Genomic DNA, 16,476 nt, shown 5'->3' on the forward strand with positions numbered 1-16,476 from the left:
TGCACATTGAGGAAGGAATCAGCAGCAAAGACTCAGGCAGCTCCACGAGGAAGGATGACACAGGGCTGCCAATGGTGGAAGCTTCCACATACACTTAGCTGGGTTGACAGGGAGGGGGCAACACCTGCCCAAGGATGCACTTTGCAGTCTTGCTAGCTCCTGGCTTTGGCCTTAGGGAAGACCACTGTCTGCCACTATCCACCCCAAAAGGTAGAAGGATCAGATTCACAAAGAGTTGTGTGTTTTGTGCACGAGTACACAGAACTAAGTCCCTGCTTGGGTGGGATGGTTGACTTTACTAGCTTTTTCTGTGGCAAAAGCCTTTGGGAGCCTATGCCAGACACAAGGACATGTGAGTTGTGCTCCTGCCCTGGGAAACCCATAGCACACTCCACATTTACAAAGCAGAAGACAAGTCAAAGAATCTGCCTGGAGCTGGAAATGGCTTTGCGGTTAAGATGCTTGCCTGCAAAGCCTAAGGACCCATGTTCAACTCTCCAGAGCCCATGTGAGCCAGACACACAGGATGACACAAGTGTGTGAAGTTACACATATGCACATGATGGTACACATGTCTGAAGTTCGACTGCAGTGGCTTGAGGCCCTGGCATGCTAATTCTCTCATAAACAACAAAAAAAGAAATCTGCCTCAATTCATAGTCCAGGGAAGGTTCCGTCATTAATAAGATCACAGAACAGTGTAAGGGTATACAGTTGCCCCACAGACTCAGGTGTTTTATTAAACTTGAGTTTGCAACTTCAGCCCCTAGCAGCCAAATTCCTGCTACAGGGGGTATGTCGCTGGACAGGTCTGAATTTCAGCCCAAAAATATATAGAAAGAAATTTGAACTCTGTGGCAGGGTCTGTGTTGTCTGCTGGTGTGTTAGTGTTCTGTGTGCTGCACTTGTTTCACTCTGTTTGAGTGTATGGAAGTAAGTAGCTTCTTCTACCATTTATAGAACTTCCCCTGGATCTGTGAGCCTGAAGTAAACCTATTCCTCACCTAAACTGTCTGGCTGGATGTTTGTCCTAGCAACCTGAAGCTGATTGCAACAGAATTTACTAGCAGGAGAGTAGAGTGTTGCCATGATGAAGCTGAACATGTGGATTTTGGAAACTGTAATGGAGGAATGTATACAGACTTGGTATTTTCAATTACAGAAGGTTTACAGAACAGTAAGCCAAATTTTAGGGGTTATTCTGGTGAGAGCTTTTTTTTTTTCATTTGAAAATGCTAAATGCAGAGAGAATTGTGTTGGCTTATCAACTTTCAAAGGAGAAGGAAAGACTTTAGAGAACCTTGTTGAAACTGGGCTACTGCCATAAAGGCTGGCTGTGTTTTAATGTCCATGCCCAGAAAGTATGTTTAAGGTTGACTTTAAAATGGACTGGTGTGCTTGGAAGAAGGTATAGAACTGAAAGATGAATGGTTTAAAACTGGAAAAATCCAAGCAAATTTAATGTTACAGGCTGTGGTGGTTTGATTTAGGTGTTCTGAATGCTATGTCCCCAGCTGATGGGTATTTGGGAATTAATGCCTCCTGGAGGGAGTGTATTGTTGGGGGTGGGCTTACAGGTTTTTTAGCGAGTTTCCCCATGCCAGTGTTTGGCACACTCTCCTGTTGCTATGGTCTACCTTATGTTGGCCAGGGGGTGATGCCCACCCTTTGCTCATGCCATTGTGGAGCTTCCCCTCGAGCCTGTAAGCCAAAATAAATCTCTTTTTCCCAGAAGCTGCTCTTGGTTGGGTGATTTCTACCAGCAATGGGAACTGGACTGCAACACAGGCACAGAGACTGGTTTTAGGTTACTAGAGCTAATTGTTAAACAGATTACCACCATTAAGGGTGGGCCAACTGCTCTACATTAAAACAACAGAAAAACTGCTTTAGGGCGCTGTCCATGCAGGAAAGGCTGAATGAATAGAAATGCAAACTCTTTTGAAAGAAGAATTCTCAAAAGGTAACCCAGTTCATCAGGTCATGATTTATTTCCCCCTTGGATTAACAAAATGGCTGTCACTGAATCACTGGTATTGGTTTTGGAAGCATGAAAAGTACATGTAAGTGGGTCATTAAGTGAACACAGTTGCAGGAGCCACTGCTGAAATGTAGCAGTTGAATTAGGGTGATGTCCTTGTACAGATAGAGAGGCCAGTGAGACCACTGTAGGATGGACCATGGTTTGCAGTAGACACATGAAGATGTTTTGGATATACCAGAACTGTGCAAAAGCTACCATGGAGAGCTATTGGCTGGGGATGAAAGTTTTCCCCTAGCTCCTCAGCTCAGCTGGAGGGGTAGAACTTGAAATCCAGAGACTGTTGTCATTGGTTATGGAGGTTGGACTTGAACTACCGGTGCTTGACATTTACCTTATAGTTATTTCTAGTCTCTCCTGGTTATGCCTCATAATAGTGGAAATATTTACTCTGCCATTACATGTTGGAAGTATGTAACTTGTTTTGATTTTCCAAGATTCATAGTTAAGAGATGGTCTTGAATCTCAGACGAGACATGGGACTTTGGAACAATCTTAAAGTTGGTAAAGATTGTGGGAATCTTTGAAGTTGAACTGAATGCAATCTGCAATTTGAGATGGTCATGAGTCTATGGGGGCCAGGGAAGGAATGTGGAAGTTTGAATGTATGACTCCATAGACTCCGATGTTTTATTAAAATTGAGTTTGCAGAGCTGGGCATGGTGGTGCATGCCTTTAATACTAGCACTTGGGAGGTAGAGGTAAAAGGGTTGTTGTGAGTTTGAGGCCACCCTGAGATTACACAGTGAAATTCAGGTTAGTCTGGGCTAGGGTGAGACCCTACCCCGAAAAACAAAACCTCAAAACCCAAGCAGGCAGATTCCTGCTATAAGGTGTGTGTTACTGGGCTGGACAGATCTGAATTCCTGCCCAAAGGTGTGCTAAGAGTAGTTTGAGCTCTGGTGGCGTTTGTACTGTCTCTGGTGTTGGTGTTTTGCATGCTGCAGTTGTTTCTTTCTATTTGGATGTACGGAAGCAAGCAGCTTCTTTGGCCATTGATGGAACTTCTCCTGGATGTTTAAGCCTCAAATAAATCTGTTCCTCCCCTAAACTGTGGCTGGCTGTTCATCCTAGCAATGTGGCAGTTTGAATGTATGGCCCCAAAGGCTCAGGTGTTTTATCAAAACTGTTGTTTCCACCTTTAGCCCTAGCAGGCAAATTATTGCTAGAGGGGGGTGTGTCACTGGGCAGGTCTGAATTAGTGACAGGTGTCCACCCCACAGGCTAAACACACATGGTCCCTGCCCTCAAAAGCTACTCAGAAATCAACTACAACCCTACATATGTGTAATTTTTAATTCTCCAGCTGCTTCTATTGGTCAGATAAGCTCCAATTGCTTATGCTCCAATTGCAGGTCTCAAGAGGGATCCTTCCTCTGTGTATCCCTGTGAACTCGAGGAAGCATCCTGTTACGGACTGGGATAACAACAAAGACAATTTTATTCAGGTCACTCTTGTCTTCAATGGCTTCAAATCAAAAAAGATGATTCCAGCAGGCTTATGTCATAGGAACAAGGTGACAAGCCAGGTCTGGAGTATCTTGTGAAGGCTTGTCCCTAGGGTAGCTGCCTGGCCTTAGCAGAGTCAGGTTATGGGGCACAGTCTCAGGGTGGGACACTGGATGGGGAGCAAAGGATGGGAGAACCATAAGGGTGGTTCTGGGCAATGGGTGCTGCTGCCATCAGGGGAGCTGACAAGACACTTGAGGTTTCAAAGGGTCTCTGGGCTGAGGGATCAACTGCCCAAATGGAGGCAGTGGTTGGGGACAGCAGGTCCAAGACACAAAGACAGAGGAAACATAGAGCACTTCCTGGCTGGCTCCCTCACTGTCACCCAAAGCCTCCCCCAACCCTGCTTAACTATGCTACAGGTGGCTTTCCTGTATCTTTTAAGTTGTCCTGCAGTCCACAGCCTCTATCTATCCCTCAGCCTCAAGTTCTGTGAAGACACCAAATTTGCTTTGTCACTGTCTAGACAGTGAGTTTATTGAGTAAGTGGTTCAATACATATGTACCCAATGGATGAACTGGCCAGAGAAAGGTTGTGACTGGCTGTAAGGAAGTAGGAAGAGAGTGCTAGGTAGGGTGGGGTGGTGCCATTGCCACAAGGGAATGGGAACAAAGGCAGACAGGCAGGAGAGGCCTGATAAGGCTGTATATGAGAAAACATACACAGGGGATGCCCTGGCTTGGGATGGTGAAGACTGACTTAGTATCCATTCCCACATATCCTTTTTTAATGATAGAGTTGAGGCTATCAGCCACCCTGTGATTCATGAAGTCCCCCAGATGCCTCAGAAGCACTAGCTCTCAGAGGAGCACCCAAGCTCAGTATGGCTGTCTCTTTACCTTAATGGTTTTTGACTGGAGCCTCAGGCCGTTCAGTGTGCTGATTGCTCTCTCTGCATCCTTTGCAGTCACATAGTTCACAAAGCCATAGCCCAAGCTGTGTCCTGTGTAGGAGAAGCGACATTGGTAAATGGACTGCCAATGAACAATGGACCAAAGGGACAGGCAGAACTAACAGGATTCTATGTAACCAGGCTTAAGGGTAAGGCCAATAAAGAGAAGACAAAGTAACATACCAAGACCCCAAAAGAAGAGGCCTCTGGGGAGCCACATTAGAGATGCAGATAAGCTCACTTTCTTTGGTAAACATACCTTTTGCAACAAAGGTACCCTTTTTTTTTTTAAGGAAGAAAGATTTATCTTATTTTATTTGAGAGCAACAGACAAAGAAAGGGGGGGGAGGGGAGGAAGGGAGGGGGCAGGGAGGGAGAGAATGGGCATGCCAGGGCCTCCAGCCACTGCAAACAAACTTCAGGTGCATACACCACCTTGTGCATCTGGCATACGTGGGTACTGGGGAATCAAACCTTGAACCGGGGTCCTTAGGCTTCACAGGCAAGCGCTTAACCACTAAGTCATGTCTCCAGCCCCAAAGGCACCTTTTAAAAATTTTATTTTATTTCGGGGGGGGGGGGAGGGAGAGAAGAGGAGGAGGAGGAGGAGAGGAGTAAGGGAGGGAAGGAGTGGGAATATGAATGAATATATGAATGGGCCCATTAGGGCCTCCAGTCACTGAAAGTGAATTCCAGACACATGTGCCATTTTGTGCATCTGGCTTAGGTGGGTCCTGGGGAATAGAACCTGGGAAGCTTTGCAGGCAAGTGCCTCAACTGCTAGGCCATCTCTCCAGCCCCAAAGGCACTTTCTATAGTTAACAATAGCTTCAAAAGTAATAGGGAAGCCAGGCATGGCGGCACACACCTTTAATCCCAGCACTTGGGAGGCAGAGGTAGGAGGATTGCTGTGAGTTCAAGGCCACCCTGAGACTCACGTCAGCCTGGACTAGAGTTGAGACCCTACCTTGAAACACCCCCCTCAACAAACAACCCCCAAATAAACAATAAAAGTAATAGGGCTGGCTCAGTGGGTAAAATACTTGCTGCAAGTCTTAACAGTTGAGTCTGGATCCCAGCAACAACATAAACAAGCCAGACATGGTAATGCATACCTATAACCCCGGTATGGGGTGGGGGTACAGACAGGCAAGATGGCTAGCTAGTCTAGCTGAAATGGTAAACTCTGGGTTCAGTGAGATACAATGTCTCAAAAAATAAGGAGATACCTGATGTTAACCACATGCATATATAACACACATACACACAAAATTAAAATGGGTCTGAGGCAACTGAACCCAGACAAAGGGAGGGAGAAAGCTGGGTACATAGAGGAAAGCCAGAGCTGAGAGAATCCTAAAATTGCTAAGTAATCCCCGCTATAGGTTCACATCCCTGGCCAAGCTTTCTGGGCCTTTTCTGGTAACAGATGTCACTGTAACAATGGAACCATCTCAAATTCAGTCATGAGGGATATGAAAAATCAAGGTGGAAGGTATGAGGCTCCCCATCCTCTCTTTGTGAAACCAGAGGTAGCCACCAACTGGAAGGACAAGAAATGGCAGTGGAAGCCAAGGGAGATAATGAGGTTGGAAGTCAGAAGGGAACCTCTGAGCCCATCTAATCAAAGCCTCTCATTGAAGGAAAAGTGAAAACAGCCTTTGACCTCCTAAACCCATGTAGACAACACATCTCAACACCTGTTTCATTCTGCTTTGGGAACCTGAAAACAAAGCTGTGAGTCAGGTCCAGAGCCACAAGGAGGCAGGGATCTTCATGGCCAGCTGGGTATGATCCAGACAGAACTCAGGAAACTCAACTTGTCTCACTGATAACAACACCTGAACTGAGTGCAAAGAGCCTAACCCACACTTGCTGTTTTCTTGGGTGTTAGGGAATCAAACTCAGGGAGAATCAGGCCCTTGTGATTGTGCAGCAAGCTCTCTTACTTGCTGAGGCATTTTTCTTGTTTTTTTTTTTTTTTAAGGTAATGGTCTCAGTAGCCTAGGCTGAATCTCAGGGTGGCCTTGAACTCATGGAGATCCTACCTTTGCCTCCCAAGTGCTGGGATTAAAGGTGAGCATCACAATGCCTGGCAACATTTTCTTTTACAAATAAACTTTAGACAAATTACAAAGATTAATACAGCGAGTTTCCATCCTGCCCCAACCTTCTGCTCTCAGTAACATCTTTTTCTTTTTTAATTAAAAATTTTTTTCTGCCAGGGGTGGTGGCGCATGCCTTTAATCCCAGTACTTGGGAAGCAGAGGTAGGAGGATTACCATGAGTATGAGGCCAGCCTCTGCTTCCCAAGTGCTGGATGAAAGGCATGTGCCATCATGCCCAGCCACCACACCTGGCACCCAGCTTTCTTTAAAAAAAATTTTTTTTATTTATTCATTTTCAAGGAGGATGAAGGGAGGGAATGGGAATGGGTGCACTAGGGCCTCCAGCCTCTGCAAACAAACTGCAGATGCATATACCACTCTATGCATCTGGCTTTATGTGGACCCTGGGGAACTGAACCTGGGTTGTTAGGCTTTGTAGGTAAGTGCCTTAACTGCTGAGCCACCTCTTCAGCCCATCAGTAACGTTTTTTCTTTTTTTGGATTTTCGAGGTAGGGTCTCACAGTAGTTCAGGCCGACCTGGAATTCACTATGTAGTTTCAGGGTAGCCTTGAACTCATGACAATCCTCCTACCTCTGTCTTTTGAATGCTGGGATTACTAAAGGTGTGCACCACCATGCCCAGCTTCTAGAGATTATTTAATAAAACTTAAGGAAGGCAAAGTTCCTTTATAGTTCCTGTACAGAAAATGAAAAAGCTGGCCATTCTCCTAGGACTTAGGTTATGGCAGGCAAGCAGGCCTCTTTCTGCTGTTTCTCCCGTCCATTAGGGAAAAGAGCCTGATACATTTGGAAAGATAGGAGATCAGCATGAGATAGGGCCGAGGGCTGGGGAACAGCAGGAGTCTATGGCCAAGCTAGGCTGAGTGCGGCTTTAATGGGCTTCAGCCTGCCTAGAGTCAGGGTTGGGAATAATTAATGGTAGAGAAGGCGAGCATGGAGACGAGGGAGAGAGAAGAGAGACAGGGATGGCTGATAAAGACTGGATAAACTCTAGCTCTGAGGGCTGAGGATGTCCCAAAGACTGGTGTTTCCCCTGTGTCTTGCTTTCTCAACTGTAGGAACACATTTCTTGCCACCAGTTCTCTGATCTGCCCAGTATTAGCAACACCTTCCAAGAAATTTAAATATAGATGACCCAACTATTCAGAGTAGCTGATTCAGTGCCCATGAGTGGGGTCCTAGACCAGCATTCCTCCAAGTTGACAGATGTTGCTAATGGCTAAGGGACAGCCTTTGATGGTTGGCTGCCCTGCAAGAAACAAGGCTACCTCCATTTGGAGAACAATTTCTACTGTCCTGTTAGGTGTCCATCTGGCAAACTTCAGCTATTAGTTTTGCATTCCCAAACTTACTTTTCTCTTTAGGCAGCAGGGATAAAGCTAGAGAAACAACATCTTGGCACTGTGCCTTGCTCTAGGTGCTTCTAGGAACTGGGAACCTCAGGCCAACCTGAGGTGTGAACTAAGAGGTAAACTCTCCTGTGCAGTATGATGATGTAGATACAGTGTGCTCTTTCTTTAAAGGTCTACAGGGACTCCAAGGAAGATACGGGGTCTGAGTGGGAGGAAGAATTATGCACAAATGAAAGATAATAGGCAAAAGATAAGTATATTTTTCTTTTTAAATTTTTTTTTATAATTTATCTATTTATTTGAGCGAGCGAGAGAGAGGAGGGAGAGAAAGAGAGAGAAAAGGAATGGGCACACCAGGGCCTCTAATCCAGATGCATGTACCCACTTTGTGCATTTGGCTTTATGTGAGTACTGGTGAATCAAACCTGGGTCCTTTGGTTTTGCTGGCAAGTTCCTGAACCATGAAGCTGTCTCTCCAGACCAAGGAAGTACTTTTCAAAAGAAGCTAAGAAGTCAGCAAGTAAATGAAGATGAGGATGAAACATACTAGAAATGCAGGTCAGCACCACAAACAAAAGCCAAGCTGTATACCTGCTGTCAAAGAAGAAATCCTGTCAGGCTCAGGGAATGAATAGTAGGGCTGGGAGGTGGGGGAGGGTGTGTATGTGTGAGTTGGCAACAGAGATCAAGGGTTCTTAGAAGAAACACCTGCTGCTTTATTACTTCCAAGAAGACTACATGGAAATAACCAATAAAACAAAAGTGATACTCATTTCCATGGGATTTATAAACATGAAAAAATATAAAACAAATACCATGCAACCACTGTGATGATGGGACAGTACAATGTTTGGTGGGAACATGTTCAGATGTGGGAAGAAAAGTTTGCTGTATTGCTTGCAGCCTTTCTTCCTGCTTGTCTCATGTTAATTTTTTTTTAAAGTAACAAAGTTGGCTTGTGTTAAGGAAAAAGGGTTGACACATTATCAAAGTGTGGAAGGGAATTCCTGTATCAGGAAATACCAGGAGCTGAAGCCATGTTTGGGAAATGGTAAGCAGCTCAGTCCAGGCTGAAGGTGGACATGATAGGTGGGGAAGAATCAGAAGTTCATGGTACAACAAACAGAGTGAAGCCAGGCATGGTGGCTCACACCTTTAATCCCAGCAGAGGTAGAAGGATCACTGAGGTCTAGGCTAGCCTCTCACTATACAGTGAATTCCAATTTTGAATTCAGCCTGGGCTAGAGTAAGACCCTAACCTTGAAAAACAAACAAACAAGAGTGAATGTGCTGGAGGCTGGTGGCACAAGAAGTCCATGAGGGTTGAGGGCTGACTCCTGACCCCCTGAGGTCATATGGACTATTGTAGGGTCCTATGAGACCAAAGAACAAGGCAGGAATGTACATGAAGACTCTCTGAACAGCACAGTGGATGCTTTGGTGACATACCATAGCTAGTGTTTGTGAATGGAGGAGCAAACAACAAACACAATGAGCCCATAAGAGGACTTGCACCTGTCTAGGCTGGCCAGAAAACACTGGGAGCCTTCTGGTCAGTAATTCAGTCACCATGCTTCCTTCATACTGTCACTAGTGCCCAGAATATGGCTTATTCACAATAATTTTTAAAAATTTATTTATTATTTGAGAGAAAGAGGCAGATAAAAGAAAACAGATGCATCAGGCTTCACATGGGTTCTGGAGAACTGAACCTGGGTCCTTTGCCTTTGTAGGCAAGCGTCTTAACTGCCAGGTCATCACTCCAGCCCCACAATAAATATTTGCTGAGTGAATGTACTGGATGAGAGTTCTAATCTCAGTGCAATATGGGCTTCTGGATTGCAATGGGAACCCACAAGCAATCTGATGGTGACTGAGTAGGTCAGAGAAGGTGTATCCTTAGGCAAGATCTACATGGTCTTAAATGCAGGCTGATGAAGAGGTCTCTAATGTAGTGGGAATCTGGAAAGGAGACAGTTATGAGTGGCTACAAGTTAAGAGGCCACAGCAATAGTGAGCAAAGCAATGGTGTCCTGGGCTGAGATGATTTCTGGGGAGTTGCAGGACAAGAATGGACTGGAGAAACAAGAGGGACAAATACTGGGACCCAGGCCAGTTTCCAAGATAAGGTGCCAAGGTGTCTTTATATAACCTAGGTAGTAGCCCAGAGTGCCTTAAGAGTATTGTTTACTACTTAGCCTGCAAAGGGGGAAGAGGAAAAGAGAAGGGAGAGAAAGAGGGAGGAAAGAGAACAAAGCAACAGTGTTTTGCAGTACTGAGTCACTAAAGCCATCCTCTAAACATAGCATCAACAGAAACAAGTCCTTCTGCAAACACTTATGAGATAGGTATAGTAAGGACATAAAGCACATCCAGCTGCTTCATGGATGGGGCACACAGGCCTAGGAGTCACTGTATATGAGTTAAGAACAAACAAGCTTTCAGTTGTCCTGCGCCTGACCTCAGAGTCAAGCTTACTGTGGTGCAGAAGTTCAAGTGATGGAGCAATGATGAAGATAATGGGGAACTGCCTATGGGCTTGCTGGTGCATGTATGCCTGCACAGATAGGAACAGACCTGGCACCCTTCCCCAGCAGGTCCCTTCTAGCTTTTAGAATGGTCCCTGTTTCATGGATAATTTTCTTCTTTCACGTCTTTCTTCATGCATGTGTTCCATCTTACAAGGAACTGATCCTCTTTTGGGAACTTATGTCCAGTCTTATGTCCAACTAGCAGGGCAAAAATAATTTGGGATTAGAAAAAAACTTGACAGCCAAGGCTTCCAGGCTGTCACTATTCTGCACTAAGTAAATGTGGTTAGCCAGCAGCAGGGCCCAGGTGAAACCATAGATGAACTGGCGAAATGAGTGCTTCCATGGTGAGACTGACAACCTGCACCAGGGTGATAAGACATTGAGGATACTCATAATGTACCAAAGCAGAAGTTTAAAAAAAAAAACTGTTAAGAGCTCAACACTAAAGTAGACTTATAACAAACACATCCACCAAGGCTCAGAGAATTCTGTGGAAGAGGGGGGTGGAAAGATTTTAAGAGCCACATGGTGGGAAGGCACATCCAGGAAATTGTCCCCCTCCCCCAAAATGACAGACTGCTGCTCTCATAACTAATAAACCAAAATTCCATGGTGAATATCAGCAATCCCACTGAGGGCCCTCAGTGGAATGGGGACAGGGAGGAGGAAAATGGTGGTACCACCATATGATATGTACATACCAAGTTTCTACTTAACAAAAACAAACAAAAACCAGGACAACCACTGGTAGCCTTTCACAGAATCCTCTCAGGTTTCTTTACCTGCTACTTTATCTCGAATAAGCTTTGCAGATTCAACTTCACCAATGCTGCTGAACAGACTTCGTAGTTCCTCCTGGGTCATGTTCTGAGGGAGGTAGTTGACAATTAGATTTGTTCTCCCAATGTCATCCCTGCAGTCTTCGGCCATGTGGTCTTCATAACCATTAGACATTTTATTCTTTAAAAAAACTGCAAAGAAAACCAAGATCAAATAAATTCCACCAAGTTCACACTGAACTATGGAAATCAAAGCTAATGACTATACCTAAACTTAAAAAATTTCCTTTTTGGTACTCAAAGATCAACCATGCCCACAAAAACCTGCCCATGTGTGTGCATAGCTGCTTTATTCATAGCCACCTAAACCTGGAAGTAAACAAATGTCTTTCACTGGGGGAGGGGGGGAATGGATAAACTCCATAAAGAAAACAAACAAGGAGAAACTTTAGCTAGGCAAATGCTCTACCATTGAGTTACATGCCTATCCCTAATTCTTCAATTTAAGAAGATCAATTTGTGGGCTTGGGAGGAGGGTGATCGGGGGAGTTTGAATCTATAGCTTTGTGCACGGAGGCAAGCACTCTACCACTAAGGTAAGCTACCAAGTGGCACCGAAAAGGAATGTTAAATGCATATTCTACATGGAAGAAAGCAGTGTGATGCCACAAACTGTGAGTTCATTTTATGTCTTCTTGAAAAAGGTCAAACTACAGAGATAGCAAAAAAATTAAATGGGGGCTGGTGAGATGGTTTAGCCATTAAGGCATTTGCCTGCAAAGCCAAAGGACCCAAGTTCAACTCCCTAGGACCCACATAAGTCAGATACACAAGGGGGCGCTCATGTCTGGAGTTCATTTGCGGTGGCTGGAGGCCCTGGCACACCCATTCTCTCTGTCTTCCTCTTTCTCTGTCAAATAAATATATAAATAAAAATATATTTTTAAAAAAGTAAATGGTTTCCAGGGAAAGGGGTGGAGATGCATAAATAGGTAGATCACAGGGGATTTTTTAGAGCAACACAAGTATTCTGTATGAAGCTGGACATATGAAAGCCTATAATCCCAACATTTAGGAGGCTGAGGCAGAAGGATAGCAAATTCAAGGTCAGCTGAGGCTAGACAAGTTCAGACTGTCTCAAAAACAAAAAAACAGAGCTGGAGAAGTGGCTCAGTGGTTGAAGACAATTCCTTGCAAAGTCTGATGGCCTGGGTTAAATTAAATTCCCCAGTACCCACGTGCACAAAGCGGTGCATGTGTCTGTGTCTGGAGTTTGCAGTGTGAGGAGGCCCTGGCATGCCCAAACTCGTTCTTTGTAATTTTCTGTAACCTAAAATTGCTCTTTGAAATCTAACAAAAAACAGAATAATTAGTTCAACCATGTCCATTAAGAGGACCTTTAGTTTTGTATTGATTGGCTGCAAATGAACTCCAGATGCACGTGCCACTTTGTGCACTGACAATAATGGTACTGGGGAATTGAACCTGGGTCATTAGGGTTTGTAGGCAGGTGCCTTAACCAACGAACCGTCTCTCCAGCTCCTGTACTGATTTTATTTTTTTTTTAGTTTTTTAGTTTTTTCAAGGTAGGGTCTGTCTCTAGCCCAGGCTGACCTAGAATTTACCATATGGTAAATTCATGTCGATCATCCTGCCCCAATCTTCCCAGGGCTGATATTACAGGTATGAGCCACCATGCTGGCTAAGAGCTCTTAAAGAGATCTGGGCATGCAGCTCAGTAAAAGAATGTGCACAAGCTCTGGGTTTCATTCCCAGCATGTTTATGCAAACCCATGCACATTTGAAAAATCAGCCTTTTAAAGAAACCTACAAAATCCCAGTACAATAGTTCAAGCCCTATGAGAAAGTGTGCCTCAAGAGGTTTCCCAAAGATTCGTGTCTGCTTTCTCCTTATGCTGAAAGCTGATCATAGCTAGATGCTGAGGAGCTCATGATGCGTGCCCTCACAGCTCAACCTCAGGAAACCTGCTTGGTTGGCAATTGTCTTATGTGCCTATTGTCTCCAAAAACAGAGTAATGAAGCCAGAAAGAGGCTAGGATTTCTCCCCCTGTCCAAAGACCTTGGCTTTCATAGCTTGCAGGCTTTGGAAAACTCTTTACTTTCCGTGGCTAACATTAGAGCTCAGGATATTTGAAGAAATGTCTGCATACATGCAGCTGAGGGCATCAAGACTGCTCTTCTGAAAGCTCAACTTGCACTAGCTTTGCTCACAGGTACTGCTGTGTAAGTGTCCTAACTGAAGAGGTCCTGCATCCCTGCCTGTAGATTTACAAGTATCAACCTCGTGGGTCTCCACCAGCCTGGAGGGCTCAGTGGGCATCCGTACTTCCTCCATATCTCTGGTGTGCAGCTCTGTGTTATATTTAAAACCCCAATTCTCATGCTCCTAACACTTTAGTCTTCTTTAAAAATAGTTCTGCAGGGGGCTGGAGGGATGGCTTGGCAGTTAAGACACTTGCCTGCAAAACCAAAGGACCCAGGCTCCATTCCCCAGGACCTACATAAGCCAGATGCACAAGGTGGCACATGAATCTGGAGTAAATCTGCAGTGGCTAAAGGCCCTGGCATGCCCTTTTTCTCCGTCTGCCTCCTCCTCCTCTCTCTCTCAAATAAAAAACAAACAAAGCTTTATAGGGCTGGGAAATGTAGCTCAGCAGCAGAGATCTTGCCTAGCATATAAGAGGTCCTATGTTCCATCCCCAGTAAAACACACACACACACACACACACACACACACACACACACGCGCGCGCGCGCGCGCGCGCGCGCGCGCGCAAGCACACCCACCCACTCCACACCCACACTAGAGATTACTTAAAATTAAACACCACTTAGAGAGTTCCTTTCTATTCCTTCAATCAATGCTGAGAGGAAATCTGGTCTGGTTCCTGGTGGATTTGTTCAGGTCTTCCCAATCTTTCTAACTTTCAAACAAGCTAAATTAGTAAAAATTGCCCAGCATTTGTTACTTAGTTCCAAGTGTCCAGACTCATTTCTCTTTAGAGACTTGTATCAAAAAAGAAAAGCCTGTAAAGCCAAAGGATCCTATTCGACTCTCCAGGACCCATGTACAAGAGGGCACATGCGTCTGGAGTTCATTTGCAGTGGCTGGAGGCCCTGGCGCGCCCATTCTCTTTCTCTCTCTCAAATAAATAAGTAAAATATATTTAAAGATAAAAAAAGCCTGGAAAATTAGACATCATAAAGTTAAAAACTGTATGGCAATAATCATCAGAAACAAAAACAAGCATCCTGAGAATAGGAGAAAATATTTGGTTATGTATAATTTACATCAATGGTTCCTATGCTGGGTGATTATGCTATGCAAAGGGATAAGAGACAATGTATGCAGGCATTTTCAGTTTTCACACTACTGGGTACAGCCCAGGAAGCCATTAATTAAACACATTCTGCAAAGCATAAGACAACACCCATAGCCTTTAAAAAGTATCCAGCCTACAATGTCAATACTGCAAAGTCTGAGAACATTTAGTTCATTGTATCGATTGCCTAATAATAATTTTTAAATTTTATTTATTTAAGGGAGCGAGAGATAGAGAATGGGTGTGCCAGGGCCTCCAGCTACTGCAAACGAACTTAGATGCATGTTCTACCTTGTGCATCTGGCTTACATGGGTCCTGAGGAGTTGAACTGAGGTCCTTTGGCTTTGCAGGCAAATGCCTTAATTGCTAAGCCATCTCTCCAAGCCAATAAAAAATTTTAAAACACAGCATTATCACCAAGAGAAAAGCTGGCAAAGGATATGAACTACAATTAAAAGATATTAACCACTCAATAAGATAATAAATCCACTTAAAGGCTCAACCTTATGAACAACGAAGAAAATGCAAACAAATAAGACGTTACTTTCTGCCAACCACATGGAATAAAATCTGGGATTTATAAAATCCAGCATAAATGAATAAAAGGGGAAAAACAGCCCCATACACTGAAATGAATGAGCACAAGATGGTATCACCTTTTTGGAGGTCAGCTCGGCAGCTCCTATCAAAAACTTTAAGGGCTGGAGAGAAGGCTTAGCACATAAGGCGCTCACCTGTGAAACCTAAGGACCCAGGTTTGATTCTCCAGTATCCTCTTAAGACAGACGCACAAAGTGGTGCATGCTTTTAGTTTGTTTGCAGTGGTCAGAGGCTCCGGCATGCCCATTCTATCTGCCTCTTTCTCTTTTTTTAAAAATTATTTTTTAATTATTTATTTATTTACTTGAGAGCGACAGACACAGAGAGAAAGAGAGAGAGAGAGAGGGAGGGAGGGAGGGAGGGAGGGAGGGAGGGAGGGAGGGAGGGAGGGAGGGAGGGAGAGAGAATGGGCGCGCCAGGGCTTCCAGCCTCTGCAAACGAACTCCAGACGCATCTGGCTAATGTGGGACCTGGGGAACCGAGCCTCGAACCGGGGTCCTTAGGCTTCACAGGCAAGCGCTTAACCGCTAAGCCATATCTCCAGCCCCCTCTTTCTCTTTCTAATAGATAAATAAAAATATTCTAAAAATTTCACATGAACAGTAGTCTATGACTCTACTGTAGGCATCCATTCTACAGAAATGACCACATAGTGAGGCTTCATAATGGAGAGGAACACACTACCATTTGGGTTATAAAACATTCAAAATTGGACATCATCTAAAATATACATCAATGGAAGACAGTGAACTATCAATTTTCAGGAGAAAGCATTAAGATTTAATCATGAAAACTTTGACCAACCTCTTAAATTGCCTGTGGTCATGAGATTTTAAAATAGATCATTAGCTGAAAAACAGATGAACAAAAACACTTGCTGAGGGCTAGAGAGATGGCTTGGCAGTTAAGGGTCTTGCCTGTAAAGCCTAAGGACCCATGTTCAACTCTCCAGGTCACATGTAAGCCAGACACACAAACTGATGCAAGTGTGCAAGGTTACACATGCTCCTGAGGTTTGATTGCAGGGGCTGGAGGCCCTGGCGTGCCAATTCTCAACCCCCAACCCCACATTAAACAAAACAAAACAAAACACAACACGCCATCAGGAGGCAGTTAGGAGGATCGCCAAAAGTTCGAGGCCACCCTGAGACTGCAGAGTGCATTCCAGGTCAGCCTGAGCTAGAGTGAGACCCTACCTCGAAAAATCAAAAAACAAACAAACAAACAAAAAAAGCCTGTCTGTTGGGCTTGTCTCAAAACAAAAAACAAACAAGTAAACAACAACAAAACCC

At 44.5% G+C, this 16,476-nt stretch overlaps 1 protein-coding gene across 2 annotated transcripts in view; it reads right to left on the bottom strand.

Annotated features, from left to right (window-relative positions):
- Elavl1 (ELAV like RNA binding protein 1) overlaps positions 1–16,476 on the bottom strand; it is a 50,760-nt gene that overhangs the window by 20,444 nt on the left and 13,840 nt on the right. For both annotated transcript variants that reach the window (XM_004672193.2, XM_045149326.1), the window contains exons 2-3: positions 11,242–11,430; positions 4,391–4,494 (exon numbers count right to left, since the gene is read on the bottom strand). In XM_004672193.2, the coding sequence (XP_004672250.1) occupies positions 4,391–4,494; positions 11,242–11,413 (276 nt within the window). In that variant the 5' untranslated portion in view covers positions 11,414–11,430. The remainder of the gene's footprint in view (positions 1–4,390; positions 4,495–11,241; positions 11,431–16,476) is intronic.

Source organism: Jaculus jaculus, chromosome 5 (genome assembly GCF_020740685.1).
Source record: "Jaculus jaculus isolate mJacJac1 chromosome 5, mJacJac1.mat.Y.cur, whole genome shotgun sequence".
Classification (NCBI taxonomy): domain Eukaryota; kingdom Metazoa; phylum Chordata; class Mammalia; order Rodentia; family Dipodidae; genus Jaculus; species Jaculus jaculus.